The sequence below is a fragment of the Notolepis coatsorum genome (genome assembly GCF_963971535.1).
Source record: "Notolepis coatsorum genome assembly, chromosome: 5".
NCBI lineage: Eukaryota > Metazoa > Chordata > Actinopteri > Aulopiformes > Paralepididae > Notolepis > Notolepis coatsorum.
Genome location: NC_140169.1, coordinates 136,699,040 through 136,711,935, shown reverse-complemented (window position 1 = coordinate 136,711,935; position 12,896 = coordinate 136,699,040). Strand labels below are relative to the sequence as shown.

The window sequence follows — 12,896 nt, the reverse complement described above, 5'->3', positions numbered from 1 at the left end:
ACAACTTCATCACCATTTTGGCAAAAACTGTAGTCTAGTGCCACCTAGTGTCGAAGCTCATATAGCCAGTTAGCCACTACAGAAACCTGTTGATGATCTCATACCTTCTAAATCTTGATTTATTTATGTTTCTTTTAGGCCAAGCAAGCCATTTTGGAGATGGATGCAATGCGTAAGTCCTGATTTGATTTCGATTTTATAAAGGAATATCTTATCTTATCTTATGTACTGTAATTACATTCGTCTCATTTTTATTTTGCTCCATATTGAGGTTGTTGTGTAATATTTGTTCCCTCCTCCAGACCACCCAGGATTTCACTACAGTCCTGACGGTGACAAGAAGGGATCTCCTCAGACCAAGGAGGGCCCCACGCCTCGCAGAGGCCGCCGGAAGGGTGAGAGACATGGCAGAAACTTTACAAGAACTTACTTTAAGTCTCGCAATTACACTGAAATGTTCAAAATGTTGACATCTTTAATGAAAAAAACATCTTATCTTATCTCTCCACAGAACCTCTGTCCAAGTTACTGAAGAACGCAAAACATAGTGGTTCCGGCACAGACGGCCAAAAGGTGAGTTGTTGTGAGACCGTTTTTTTCTTTTGGGAGTGATTGTTTCCGGAAGTATGCTCACACGTATCATTTATAATTCGTTTGACATTATTTAACCCTTTCACTGCCACACTACAGAAGGTTAACCCGTCGGTAGTGTGATGGTAAAGGGTTAACCTTCTGTAGTGTGGCGGTGAAAGGGTTAACATGCTGTCGTGTGGCAGTGAAAGGGTTAACCGTCTGTGTGTTGTCACAGTGAAAGGGTTAACCGTTTAGTAGTGCGGCAGTAAAAGGGTTAACCGTTTAGTAGTGCGGCAGTGAAAGGGTTAATCAAAATCTATTATTCACCCGGCTCCTCTCTCTCCAGCGGACGAGTCTCGGTGCCACCTTGCTCTCTCCGATGTCCCAGCTGGCTCTGGGCACTATTGGCCGCAGCCGGAGCCTCATCAACCAATCACAGGAGTCCCTGGACCCCGGCGATCGCTTCGACCACAGTGACCGGGAGGACGGGGAGGAGCCACACCAGCGGGATGCTGACGACGAGGACGACAGCGGCCTAGTGAGTCGAACTGTACCCGCGATGCATCACATTGACCTGAATTTTAATCTGGATTTAGTTTGAAAGGAAACCCCCCCAATCCTTAAAGGTGCTACAGATGATATTCAGCCACTAGATGTCGCACTAGAGCACCAGCATGTCGTTTATCCAATCGGGTGCATTCCATGTGGGGAAATGGGAAGTAGGGAGGGGGATACATGCACGCAACATGTAAACAACAACAGTCATTTTAGACATGCCAACAGTTTTTGAATGATAAATTAATTAATTAAAATGTGTATATATAGCACCTTTTAAGTATTTTTACTTAATAATTACCTCTGTGTCCAGGGTGGTGGGAAGAGGCTGCGAGTCCCTGGTAAGGGCAGCAGGAAGAGGCTCAACCCTCAGGCATCTGTCGACAGCATTGACCAGTGGAAGACTTTCAACATGAGCTCCTCAGACCTGCAGGTAAAAAAAACTAAAGAATGGAAGAGAACACTTTCCAGTCATGGTGATCATTTCTGTTCTCATCTTCCCGGGTATTATTGTGATAGTACTACATCTCAGATGCTGTCAATATCAGGGATATTCCATTCAATAGTCTATTACTGTATATTATTGTGTATTTAACTCATTAGACTACAAGGTTTCACTTTGTAGTTTTGTAGTTTCCGTACCGTTTCACTTTTCACACGGCTGACGTTGCAAATGACTTAATTCGGCTCCTCTTCCCACCTCCATACAGAGAGCTAGAGATACTCTAGTGAAGGAAGGAAGCTACCACCCTCCGCTCCTCAGGACGCCCCATGTGGAGGAACCACCGGCAGAGGTCCCCTCCCTGCTGGCTCCGGGAGGCGACCAGTCCGTGAGGAACATCTGGGCGGACCATCGCGCACGCAGGGCCATGTTCCCCACCCGCCAGCGCACCATGCAGCCCGACGACGAGGAGGAGGACATCTATCAGATGTTCGTGCCCACCGAGCCCGGCGGGCCGGAACCGGAGACGCCCCCGAGGCCGGCGGTCACCTCCTCCCCCAAGTCGTCGGCCCGGCCCTGCAGCTGGCACACGGAGCAGGTGCCCACCGTGCAGATAGACCCCCCGTCCAGTGGGGCCCTGCGGAGGGCCAGCAGCGTGGGGGAGAAGGCCACGGAGTCTCGGCAGAGTCCCGACGACCCCCGGTCTAGTCTCAGCGGCGGCCTGGAGGTCATCCACACGGAATCGTCCAGCAACGACATCTCCGGGTCCTCCTCGGCGGAGCAGCTGACGATAGACGATATTGAGAACGTGTACGACAACATTAGCTACGAGGACCTGAAGAACATGGGGCTGAGGAGGAGGGAACCGGACGGGCGCCAGTCACAGAAGGAGACCTCTAAAGACAGACGGGGTCCCCAGGGCCAGACTGCCGGGGCGCCGGGGGCTTTGGAGCCCACGATAGAACCGGACAGTTCTTCGGGGAGCAACCGGTCCTCCACGCAGGAGGGGGCGCCGTTTGGCACATGTGAACTCAAGATAGTCGAGGAGGAGAACATCTACGACACCATCTGTTTCAGGGAACCTCCGCCGGTCGAGGTCAAGGGGAAGAGCGAAAAGAACCAAAAGGAACCGGAGAGAGACAGCCTGCTGACCTCTGAACCCGACCTCACCGGGAGTCTCTGCGGGTTTGTGTCGGAGGAGAGCCTCCATTTTGGGGAGTACGATGCGTCTCATCCTATCGCGTGCTCTTCAGAACCAGACTATTCCTCCTCTTCTGCCTCCGAGACCTTCTCCCAACGTTCCAACACCGGGGATAAGATCTCGGAACAGGTCGACGAGATCTGGAACGACCTCGAGAACTACATCAAAAACAATGAAAAGAAAGCCGACCGGCTGCCCGCCGCCTTCCCCGTCAGCGCCAGCGAGTCGGCGAAAAAGACTCCTTCGGTTAAGAACAGCCCCAAGAAGAACCCGCCCACAGTTATCCCCCAGGCGCCAAGTCCCCCCGCAAAAAGTCCCCCCGCAAAAGCCCCCCCCGCAAAAAGTCCCCCAGCACAGCAGCCAAAGCTCCCATCCATCCCTAACTTGCCACCTTTCACCATCCCCGTCATCAACATCCCTGGGCTTCTGACAGAAACCATATTCGAAGACGTCGTTGACTCCTCCTGCGCCCGGCCCCCATCGCTCCCCCCCCTTTTGCCCGTCGCCCCAGAGCCCACTCCGGCAGGCCGTCCCCCATCGCTCCCCCTGCCTGCCATCCCGGAGCCCCCTTCAGGCAAGGTGAAAACCATCCGCAACAAACTGGCGCGCCTCAGCAGTGGCAGTTTCCGCTTGGAGGAGGACGACCTGGTGGAGCTGCCGCCGCGCGCCCCGCAGAGGGAGGCTCCTCTCAGGGACGTCCACCGCCTGTTCCCCGGGGAGCTGGCGGCTCTGGCCTCCCCCTTGGCCTCCTCCTCGCTCCTCCTGGGCGAATCCATGGACTCGGAGGACAAGTCGACGAACCGGGTCTTCCTGATGGCGCGTCAGTACAGTCAGAAGATAAAGAGGGCCAATCAGCTGCTTCGCATGAGGAGCATGGACCCCGGAGATTCTTGCACTCGGGCCAGGGCCGAGAAGCAACAGAAGGACCTCGCCGCCATCTTGGAAGAGAAGAAACAAGGAGGTGCGGCCATAGGTGAGTAGATGTCAAATGGAGATTAGTAATTGTTCAGAAATGTTCAAATAAAAAAGTATGAATACAATAGAAAGAGGAACAAATGTACTAATAATGTCTAATAATAATATTTAAAAAATCTATTTTTGATGGGTACGGAAGGGAAGAAGAGCTTTAATTGCATATTAATAAGAAAAAATAACTGAACTGAACTATAATGTCCTGACTCCATCCACACATTCTGTCTCCTCTCCCAGGTGCGAGGATAGCGGAGTACTCTCAGCTCTACGACCAGGTGATGTACAAAGACCCACCAGCGATGGGCGAGCAGCCCTCCGTTTCCCCACACCACGGCCACCCCGGCCTGCCTTCCTCCCCTTCCATGCCCGAGACCTCCTACCTGGAGGAAGACTGGCTCCACTCCACCTATAGTAACGGGGATCTGGCCAGTTTCCTCTCCTGGCCTAACGAAGCGGGAGAGGCCCACGCCTCTTCGACCCCCCAGCGCAGACTTAGCCCCGCCTGCTCGGTCCCCGCTCTCCAGACCATCCCCCCGCCTCCCGCCACCCCGCCCACCCAGCGATGGAGCACCGGCGTGACGGTGCCCAGTGAGAAAGAGGAGCATGTGTACAGTTCCATCAAGAGAAATCCTTCCTCCAACTCCCCCTCTAAGACCTCCTCCCCGACTAACCGCTGCCAGTCGGCCAGCTCCCTGGGCGACCAGCAGCAGCAGCAGCAGGAGAAGGAGAACGACCAGTCCGGCTACAACCGCAGCAGCAGTACCGCTCTGGACCGGTCCTCCTCCTCGCAGAGACTTCACGGCCCCAGTCTGGGTCGGGCCGGCAGGCAGAGCAGCCTCCCGGAGCGCTCCAGCCACGGATACTCGGACCTCACCTTGCGGGACGGTCAACAGGTGGTGGTCCTGAACCGGGCGTCTGCGCTGAGCAGCGTGCTCACGGCCACCCAGAACTACCTGGCCAACTTCAAGGACGACGGAGACGACGACGACGACTACGTGGAGATCCGCTCCGAGGACGAGGGCGAGCGCCAGGAGCGGTCGACGCAGCAGCAGCAGCGGAGCGGCGGCGGCTCGTCGGTTCTGTCGGATCAGAACAGGGGGGGGCCCGTCGTCCAGTCCCAGAGCCTGCCGTGCACGCCGGCGCGCTCCTGCCACCCGCTGAGCTCTCTGGAGCGCGAGCAGCTGGAGAAGTACCTGTGGAGCGAGCCGCAGCAGAACCAGTCCACCATCGTGCAGTCCCTCAGGGAGAAGTTCCAGTGTCTCAGCTCCAGCAGTTTTGCCTGAACTTTACGTGGCGACTGAAAGCCGAACATGTCAACTTACAGCATGGACCCCCCCCCCCGAATTCCCACATCAACACTAACATAACAGACCAAAAGAAAACAACACACTCATCATTACTGACGCTACAAGTATAATACATCTCTCTCTCTGCACAGATCCGCAGCATTACCTTTCAAAGCAGTCAGAATATTTGTAGTAATAATGCACTGTTACCTAGTTTTTCCTGTTACATGGCTTCTGTTAGAGTAAAACATGCAATGTTGCCAAAAATTCATGCAAAGTTCCACATGCCAAACCCTGCATGCATGAGAGCTGCCTCAGCACTTCCTGATTCAAGCAGACCTTTCTGCATATTTCGGACGGTAGTGTTCCAAAAGACTAGCCTGGAGGAAGTCGGGTGTCACTCTGTAAGTTGTACGCAGTGCTACTTCGGTCTTACAGAATGGGGTTTAAAGGGACATCATCCAATACATTATCAAGTTGCCAGTGCAATGCCGTGTATAGAGAAATGTATTATGTGGGATTGATTGAATTTCAGACAGGGGAGGTCTTTTAGGAACTATATTGTACAGATAGATCTGCATACTTCTGTTATTGGTGATAATAAATAGAATCCATTCTGTGCCCAACATCATACAACTTGACAACGGACCTAAAAATAAAAAGGTAGATGATCTTGACTCCTAGTCAGATTTGGACTCATGTTAAAAATTTAGAGTACTGTCGAGGTTTTTAAATAAATAAATATAAATAAAAAGCTCTTTTAAATTACCTCTCTTAAGCTCTCTTAAATTACCTTTTAAGGTTATTTTAAGTATGTTAACACTATTAGTTAATCTTAACTCTTATTAGAGAGACGATCCTTGTGGCTAGTGTTTCAGTGGTAGCTCATTTTATTGACTGATCACCATCGGTTGATTGTGAATAAGCAGCTTTACATGTTTTCAGTTACAGCTACTCAGGGTAGCGGCTTCAGCTGCAATAACAGCAAAGAGGGTTCTATTCTAACGCGACGATCCCAGCTATCGTGACCTTCACTAGATTGAATATAACTAACAAATGGGCATGTATAATGCATAGACCTACCAGTCTGTTTGTCCTTGTTGCAATTCCCTCTACGCACACCACTTGCTTTCAAATCAAGGTGTTGATATTTCAGATAATCCCGTAAACAGCGGGTCGCTAGGACTTCATATTTATTTTGAATCTGTGAGGTAAATATGAAAATGTTTTTAAACAGTATATCGGTCCAGGGCATACATGTAGAGTGGAATTTGCATCTTAATAAGAGGCTGAGATTTATTTTGTTTTTAATCTTATTCATTTTAAGCATTGTTTTTTTTCAAGAGGGACCATGGAAGAGAGCGTTAGGATGAGTTGGGTAAAATAATACAGTACTGTATTGGTGTACATTTGGTGTATTATAATTTTTTTTTCCTAATTCAAATGGGCAGTCAGTTGTTTGTTTACTTAATGGGACTCGCCCCCATTGTGTCACACTACTGATAATGCATAGTATACACTAGTCCCCTCCCTGCCTCAGCACACACTGAATGCAAAATGGTCACGGTTTAAAATGGTTCTCCATTCAACACACTCACAATTGTTTGTTGATATTATTTTCTTTCCCCCTTGAAGTAACCCCCCTGTATTCAGGCTACAACACTTGTTGAAATTGTTTCACTCTGAACAAGTCACTTAACGATGTCTTATTTATTTGATACCGCGGAGAAACCCCCCTGTTGTTCAGCCCCTCGTCACTGTTAGTACAAGCCTGCACGGGCAGTTTGTAAATGAAAGTAAAAATGTATTTATTAAAAATGGATGGCTTTATTATGATTTGGGGGCACTCGTTAAATTTTGATTCAAATACTGTGAATGTTATTGAAAATGTTAGTTTTCTATCACGCACTGGTCAATAGATTACTAGTTCCTTATCAAATAACACATTGGAATGCACAATATATTGGCCTACTGTTCATTTCGAGAAATACACATCGACAACAACTTAAGAATATGAAGTATGGTTTATTATAAATTTTTTTTGTTTTCATTGTACATTGTTTTGTCCTTTTTTGTCTATGTTTCACTGGTGGGGATTGTCAATCTTCATTGACTCTTTTTTGCACTTTTCTTTCCTTTTTTTTTATTTACATTTTACTTGTAAACATTTTGTAAAGATGTACATTTTAGGAAAGTTATTCTTGTATGCCATAGGTATGCTTTATAATGCTTTAATGTTTAAGTTAAGTGTACTGTATTTTTTTAACTGCCTAGCTGTCATTGCCCAAGAAACAAATGTATTGGAGGTAATAAATAAATTCAAATTATATTCACGGCTCCTATCATTTAATAGAAAGGTTTATCATATATTTTCAGATCAGAGCGTCCAATATGATTATATTATAACTGGTATGTTTTGGTTATTGGATGTTTATTGTATACGCCGATTTTAAAGCTGCACTATGTAGTTTGTGGGGAGAATTTTGTTGACATTTGCACAGCCTGCAGTTGGTTTACTAAACATATTTACTACATTCTCTAGGGCAGAAGTCCCTCCCCCTCTCTAGGGCAGAAGTCCCTCCCCCTCTCTAGGGCAGAAGTCCCTCCCCCTCTCTAGGGCAGAAGTCCCTCCCCCTCTCTAGGGCAGAAGTCCTCAGTCTCAGACTCAGTCTCTCAATTTTCCAATCCCGCCTCAAGACCCACTGTGTAAAGCGACTGAGTTCTAGAAAAGTGCTATATACGTTTAATTTATTATTATTACTCATGTATTATATCAGTAATTCTTAGGATTATTCTATTCAAAAGTCATTTTGAATTGCATTGTAAACTGAACTTAAACCTAGAGAAGATGCTTCTTTGAATAGTATAGATGTGTTTTGTAAGCAGAATTGTGGGTTCGTCCTGGAAAACCTGGAAATCCAGAGATTATATTTCCAGTCATGGAAAACCTGGAAAATGTACTGAAATGACCAAATATCCTGGACAAAAAAAGTCTGTTGTCCTGGAAATTTGTAATTTTATTTTAGCCCCTCACTCAGATCGAATATATGTAAACCCGGGTGTGTATTTTGTTTGAAACTTGACTGTTCAGAAGGATTATAGCAGCACCGGCCAAATTTGACCCACGCTCCCTTTGTTTTGGCTGCCATGGCATTTGACAAGCTCATGCTTATTGTCCTCTAATTTTTTAAAGTGCTGTAAAATTATGTACATTTTGTACAGCTAAAAAGTACATAGTCTGACGGTGTTACTTCCCTATTAAATTTGTAATTTACAAGGAATTACGGTATTCTCTCTGAGCTGCGGGATTGATGAATTTACACCACTTGTCGGCTGTGGTTTGCGGCACTTCTTTCAGAAAGGAGTCTTTCCTTTTAAATATTATGCATGTGCTCCCTAAAATAAGCATATGGCTGTTTTATGTATTTCTTTGACACTCAAGTTGGCAAATTAATAAGATTACTGTTAAGCAGATAAAATAGTATTTCTATATTATATTTTGAAATTTTATTTTAGATTTTGAATGTTAATATTTTATCAAATATAATACATTTTAATTTCATATAACATCAACACTTCTTTTTGGCCCACAGCTCTCCATCCAGATAAATGTTGGCCCTTCATAGGAAAGAAATTAGGCATGAATATATCACAGACTTTCTTTCAGTTCTCTTGAGTTTCACCTCTCTCCCAAAACCACATTGTAACTGAGGGGTACAATTCCCTGACTGTATTACTAGATATGATACTTACTACCACTACCTTTGTACTTAATATTCGGCCACCCAGTACACGGCATAAATATATTATCATGAACACTCTCACGTAGATGAAACGGATCCAACACAAATGTACGAATTAGAAACGGGTCTTTATTTCTACACAGCGATGGTGTGTAGAATAAGCACTTAATCACTTAATTACATTTATGAATTGAAATAGTATGCACTTTTATGGCAAGGAGTATTCGTCGGTATATCAATAGAGAATGTCCAATCTCTGAAGGCGCAGGTGGTAAATATACGACCTGGAATAGTTAAGGAATAACAGCAATGATACTTTAATGATTATACTAGATACACTAGAGGGGGTTAATCCGGTCGCTTGTAAGCCGACAGGAGTAGGAGGGGGGGGAGGGTAGAATCCGGCTGCCTCGTCCGGCCAAGGGTATCCCAGGTGAACCCACTGTAGTGCCGTTCAATGCGCCGGCGATCCTTGGACCACAGATGAAAGCAGGTGGACTCTTTGTGGGCCGGCTCTCTCCGGTCCACGGGGGAGAGACGTGAAGCGACCTCGTCTTGCAGAGCGTCTCCTCACCTTGCGTCCTCTCCAGGGGGGGGGGTTCCAACACACGGCAGTGTCGGGGGTCTTTATCCATGGAATAATCAAAGTATCCAAAGCATAATCCGTGCCTGGGAAGGCGGGCTGTCGTCGGTAGAATAATCCGGTATACAGGTCCACTCGCTCGTCGGCTCTGGGGCTCCTCGGGTGCAGCTTCACATAGGGTCAACCACCCTGGGTAAGCAGCTAGTTCTCTGCCCGAAACGATGGGGTACTGACTACGGTAGTATTCTCACCGCACGAAGCACTATATATTAACAGACTATTATTAGCTTAATAGACTACGTCCAACTCGACGATATAGTGCCAAATATGACTATTCAAATATTAATATACACGATGTCTCAATACCGATGGTAGGCGAACTTGGCCTTACTCCCACACGTGGCGTCGCGGGGAGGCTTTACGTCTGTGACTCTATTGGAGGGTAAGAAACTGGACTGAAAAGAAAGTCCTACTTTAGTAGCGCAGTATATATACGCACTATGAACAAATAGTCCCATTAGTGGTGCGGTAGCCAAATTCCTACGCGGAACTAGGACTTGTTCGTACATGTCGAGCGGTACGTTTGAACTGGGTCTGAGGGGTATGGCAGCCTGGCACCAAGGTCTCGACCAATAGTAGAATGGAGACTATTATGGGATGTTCAGTAGGCTAGAATGGATATTCAATGCATATTGTACAAGGAATATACAAGGGATATCAGGGAATATTAGAGAATATACAAATACAATTAAATATATATATATAAATAAATATATATATTCGGTTTAATCTGGCCCTTCACAACAGCCACCCCCTGAATAGGTCCCAGACCTAATCAGTTAAACAGAGACAGATTAATCGCGTTGTCTATTTACACATAAGGGTTTGCTGTAGGGGTCAGTCAACTTCACAAAGTCATAGGGTTGTAGGGTCATGGTCATCATCGATTGTGTCTGGGAGTCGAGGCAGTTCTATGAGCCTTGCCACGGGACGGGTGTAAGTGCGACCCTGGACGAGCACTTCAGCTGCTCGGACCTTGCCGTCGGCACCGGTGATCACTTTGCTTACGCGGCCGGCCGGCCACATAGCTCTGGGCAGTGATTGATCAATAATCATGACGACTGTTCCTTCTGTCAAATTGTCTCTCTCCTTTACCCACTTCTGGCGGGTCTGTAGAGACGGTAGGTAGTGCAGTAGGAAACTGTTCCAAAACTTGTCGGCTAATACTTGGCTGTACCTCCACATTCGTCGGCCGTTCGCTTCTTCAGGCCGGTACATTGTCTGTGGTAATGCAGGATCTAGCCGCCCCATCAGGAGTGTGTTGGGGGTAACTGGGTCGATATCCGCCACATCACTGGAGACATATCCGAGGGGCTTCGAGTTAAGTACTCCCTCAATCTCCGTGAGGACTGTCTCTGCTCCTGCGTGATGTACATCCTCATCGTATTTCTTTATAATCAGCTCTGTGACCTTGTGTCGGCTGTTCAATACGATCGGGTATTTAATGTCATCCGGTAGATTGGGGGCTCTGCGTAGGCGACCACCCACTCTGATGAGGGTATGAGCGTCGCTCTCGGGGGCCAGGTGAATTAATCTGCTGTCGGATGGGATGGGCTTTCCTCCCTGTAGACAGGCCAATTCATCGGGGAACGAGTCTCTCTGGGCTCGCTGCAGTAGAAGCAATTCTGCTTCCTCGTAGTTAGCTGCTGACATATCAGCGGGGGACTTGCACTCCGGGTGGTACCGCAGGAATGTTCTTTGTTGTGCACTCTCTATGGACGTGCAATCGTCTATGTTAGGGTCGGTGGAGGCTACGGTGCTCAATCCACAGAACACAGACTTCTTAATTTCCACCTCCTCTGGACTTGCTTCCCTCGGGATAGGCATGGGCCACTGTCCTTCCGGGAGTCTTAGGAATGCGGGGCCGTCACTGTAGACATTGCGACGGGTGAGGTCATCCAGGGGCATCCCCCGGGTGATGACGTCAGCTGGGTTCTGTTTTGTATCAACGTAGCGCCACTCTGTTTCTCCGGTTAACTCTTCGGTTAAGTCTTGAATCTCGGTGACTCTGACTCCCACGAAGACTTTGTACTTGCATGAGTCCGATTTGATCCAGGCGAGTACCGTCGTGGAATCTGACCACAGGATTGTTCTAGACACCGGTATGGTGAGCTCACGTTGGATGAGCGTGGCTAGGTGCGCTCCGGCTAGGGCTGCGCAGAGCTCTAGACGTGGGATAGATTGTTGCTTGCGTGGGGCTATTCTCGAGCGGGCGAGGACAAATGCTGTGTAGATCTCTCCCCCCTGGTCTTGGGCCCGCAAGTAGGCTACTGATCCGTATGCGACCTCTGAGGCGTCACTGAAGACGTGTAAGTCCATTTTACATGTCTCTGGCCTCACCGTGGGTGGGAAGTAGCTTCGGCGCATATTAACGCCTGGGAGTGAGTGGAGCTCCATCTCCCACTCTCTCCAGGTGGATGCAAGGTGTGCGGGAATGGGGTCGTCCCAGCCCTGGTCCTTGTCCCACAATGCTCGTACAATCATTTTTGCCCTGGTGGTGTACGGTAGAATACATCCTAGCGGGTCATATTGTCGGGCGAGTGTTGTGTACACACTCCGTCTGGTGGTCGGCGCCGCCGCCGGCCTTCCCTGCTCCGTAGTCAGGGGCTTGTGTCTGTAGTGAAGCGAATCTGTTTTGAATCGCCACACCAATCCCAGGGTCATCTCCTGGGCTTCTCCCGGGATTGTAGCCATCCAGGTCTCGCTGCTGGCTGCCTTGTCCTCGGAGGAGAGGCTGCGCAGTACTTGCGGATCGCTGCTGGCCCACTGCCTGAGATCAAAGCCGCCTTTGATCAATGAGGCGCGGAGTTTAATCAGGAGAGCCTCGGCTTCTTCCTGGGTTGAAAGGCTTTGTAGACAGTTGTCTACGTAGAAGCTGTTCTTTACGCTGTGTCGGACCTCTTCGTCCGCTGCTGGGTCCTCTGCTACATGTTTCTGTAGTGCAAATGTCGCACAGCAGGGGCTGCACGTCGTTCCGAAGGGGAGGACTTCCCATTGGTAGATGGCTGGGTGCTCATCTCCTGGCTTCTCTCTCCATAGGAACCGTAACAGGGGCTTGTCCGCCTCTACTAATCTCACCTGCAGGAACATTCCTTTAATGTCCCCGCTGATGGCCACCTTTTCCTGGCGGAAGCGGAGTAGAACGCCGAGTAGGGAGGGGCCGAGTGTGGGACCGGGCAGTAACTCTTTATTCAGATTTTGGGATCCGATCTGGTAGCTGCAGTTAAATACTATGCGGTCTTTACCGTTGTGATGGACCTTGTGGTGGGGCACGTACCACGATTCAGTGGTCTGGTCAGCCTCTTTAATGTCCATCTTTGTGACGTGTCCCGCTGTGATGAGCTTCTCAATCTCAGCGCGGTATACACTCTCTTGGGCGGGGTTCTTGGCTAAGCGCCGCTCCGTGTTCAGCAGGTACCGTTCTGTGGCGTCTGTCTTGGCGTGGAAAGTAGGCATTCCTTCTCGCCGCAGGAGTGGCGTG

At 48.6% G+C, this 12,896-nt stretch overlaps 1 protein-coding gene across 3 annotated transcripts in view; it reads left to right on the top strand.

Moving 5' to 3' along the window:
* Positions 1–7,358, top strand: part of LOC311229277 (pleckstrin homology domain-containing family G member 1) — a 70,264-nt gene extending 62,906 nt beyond the window's left edge. For all 3 annotated transcript variants that reach the window (XM_084315347.1, XM_084315346.1, XM_084315345.1), the window contains exons 11-17: positions 139–172; positions 303–395; positions 512–573; positions 920–1,111; positions 1,442–1,561; positions 1,839–3,744; positions 3,981–7,358. In XM_084315347.1, coding sequence (XP_084171473.1) covers positions 139–172; positions 303–395; positions 512–573; positions 920–1,111; positions 1,442–1,561; positions 1,839–3,744; positions 3,981–5,026 — 3,453 coding nt within the window. In that variant the 3' untranslated portion in view covers positions 5,027–7,358. The remainder of the gene's footprint in view (positions 1–138; positions 173–302; positions 396–511; positions 574–919; positions 1,112–1,441; positions 1,562–1,838; positions 3,745–3,980) is intronic.
* Positions 7,359–12,896: the final 5,538 nt, after the last annotated feature.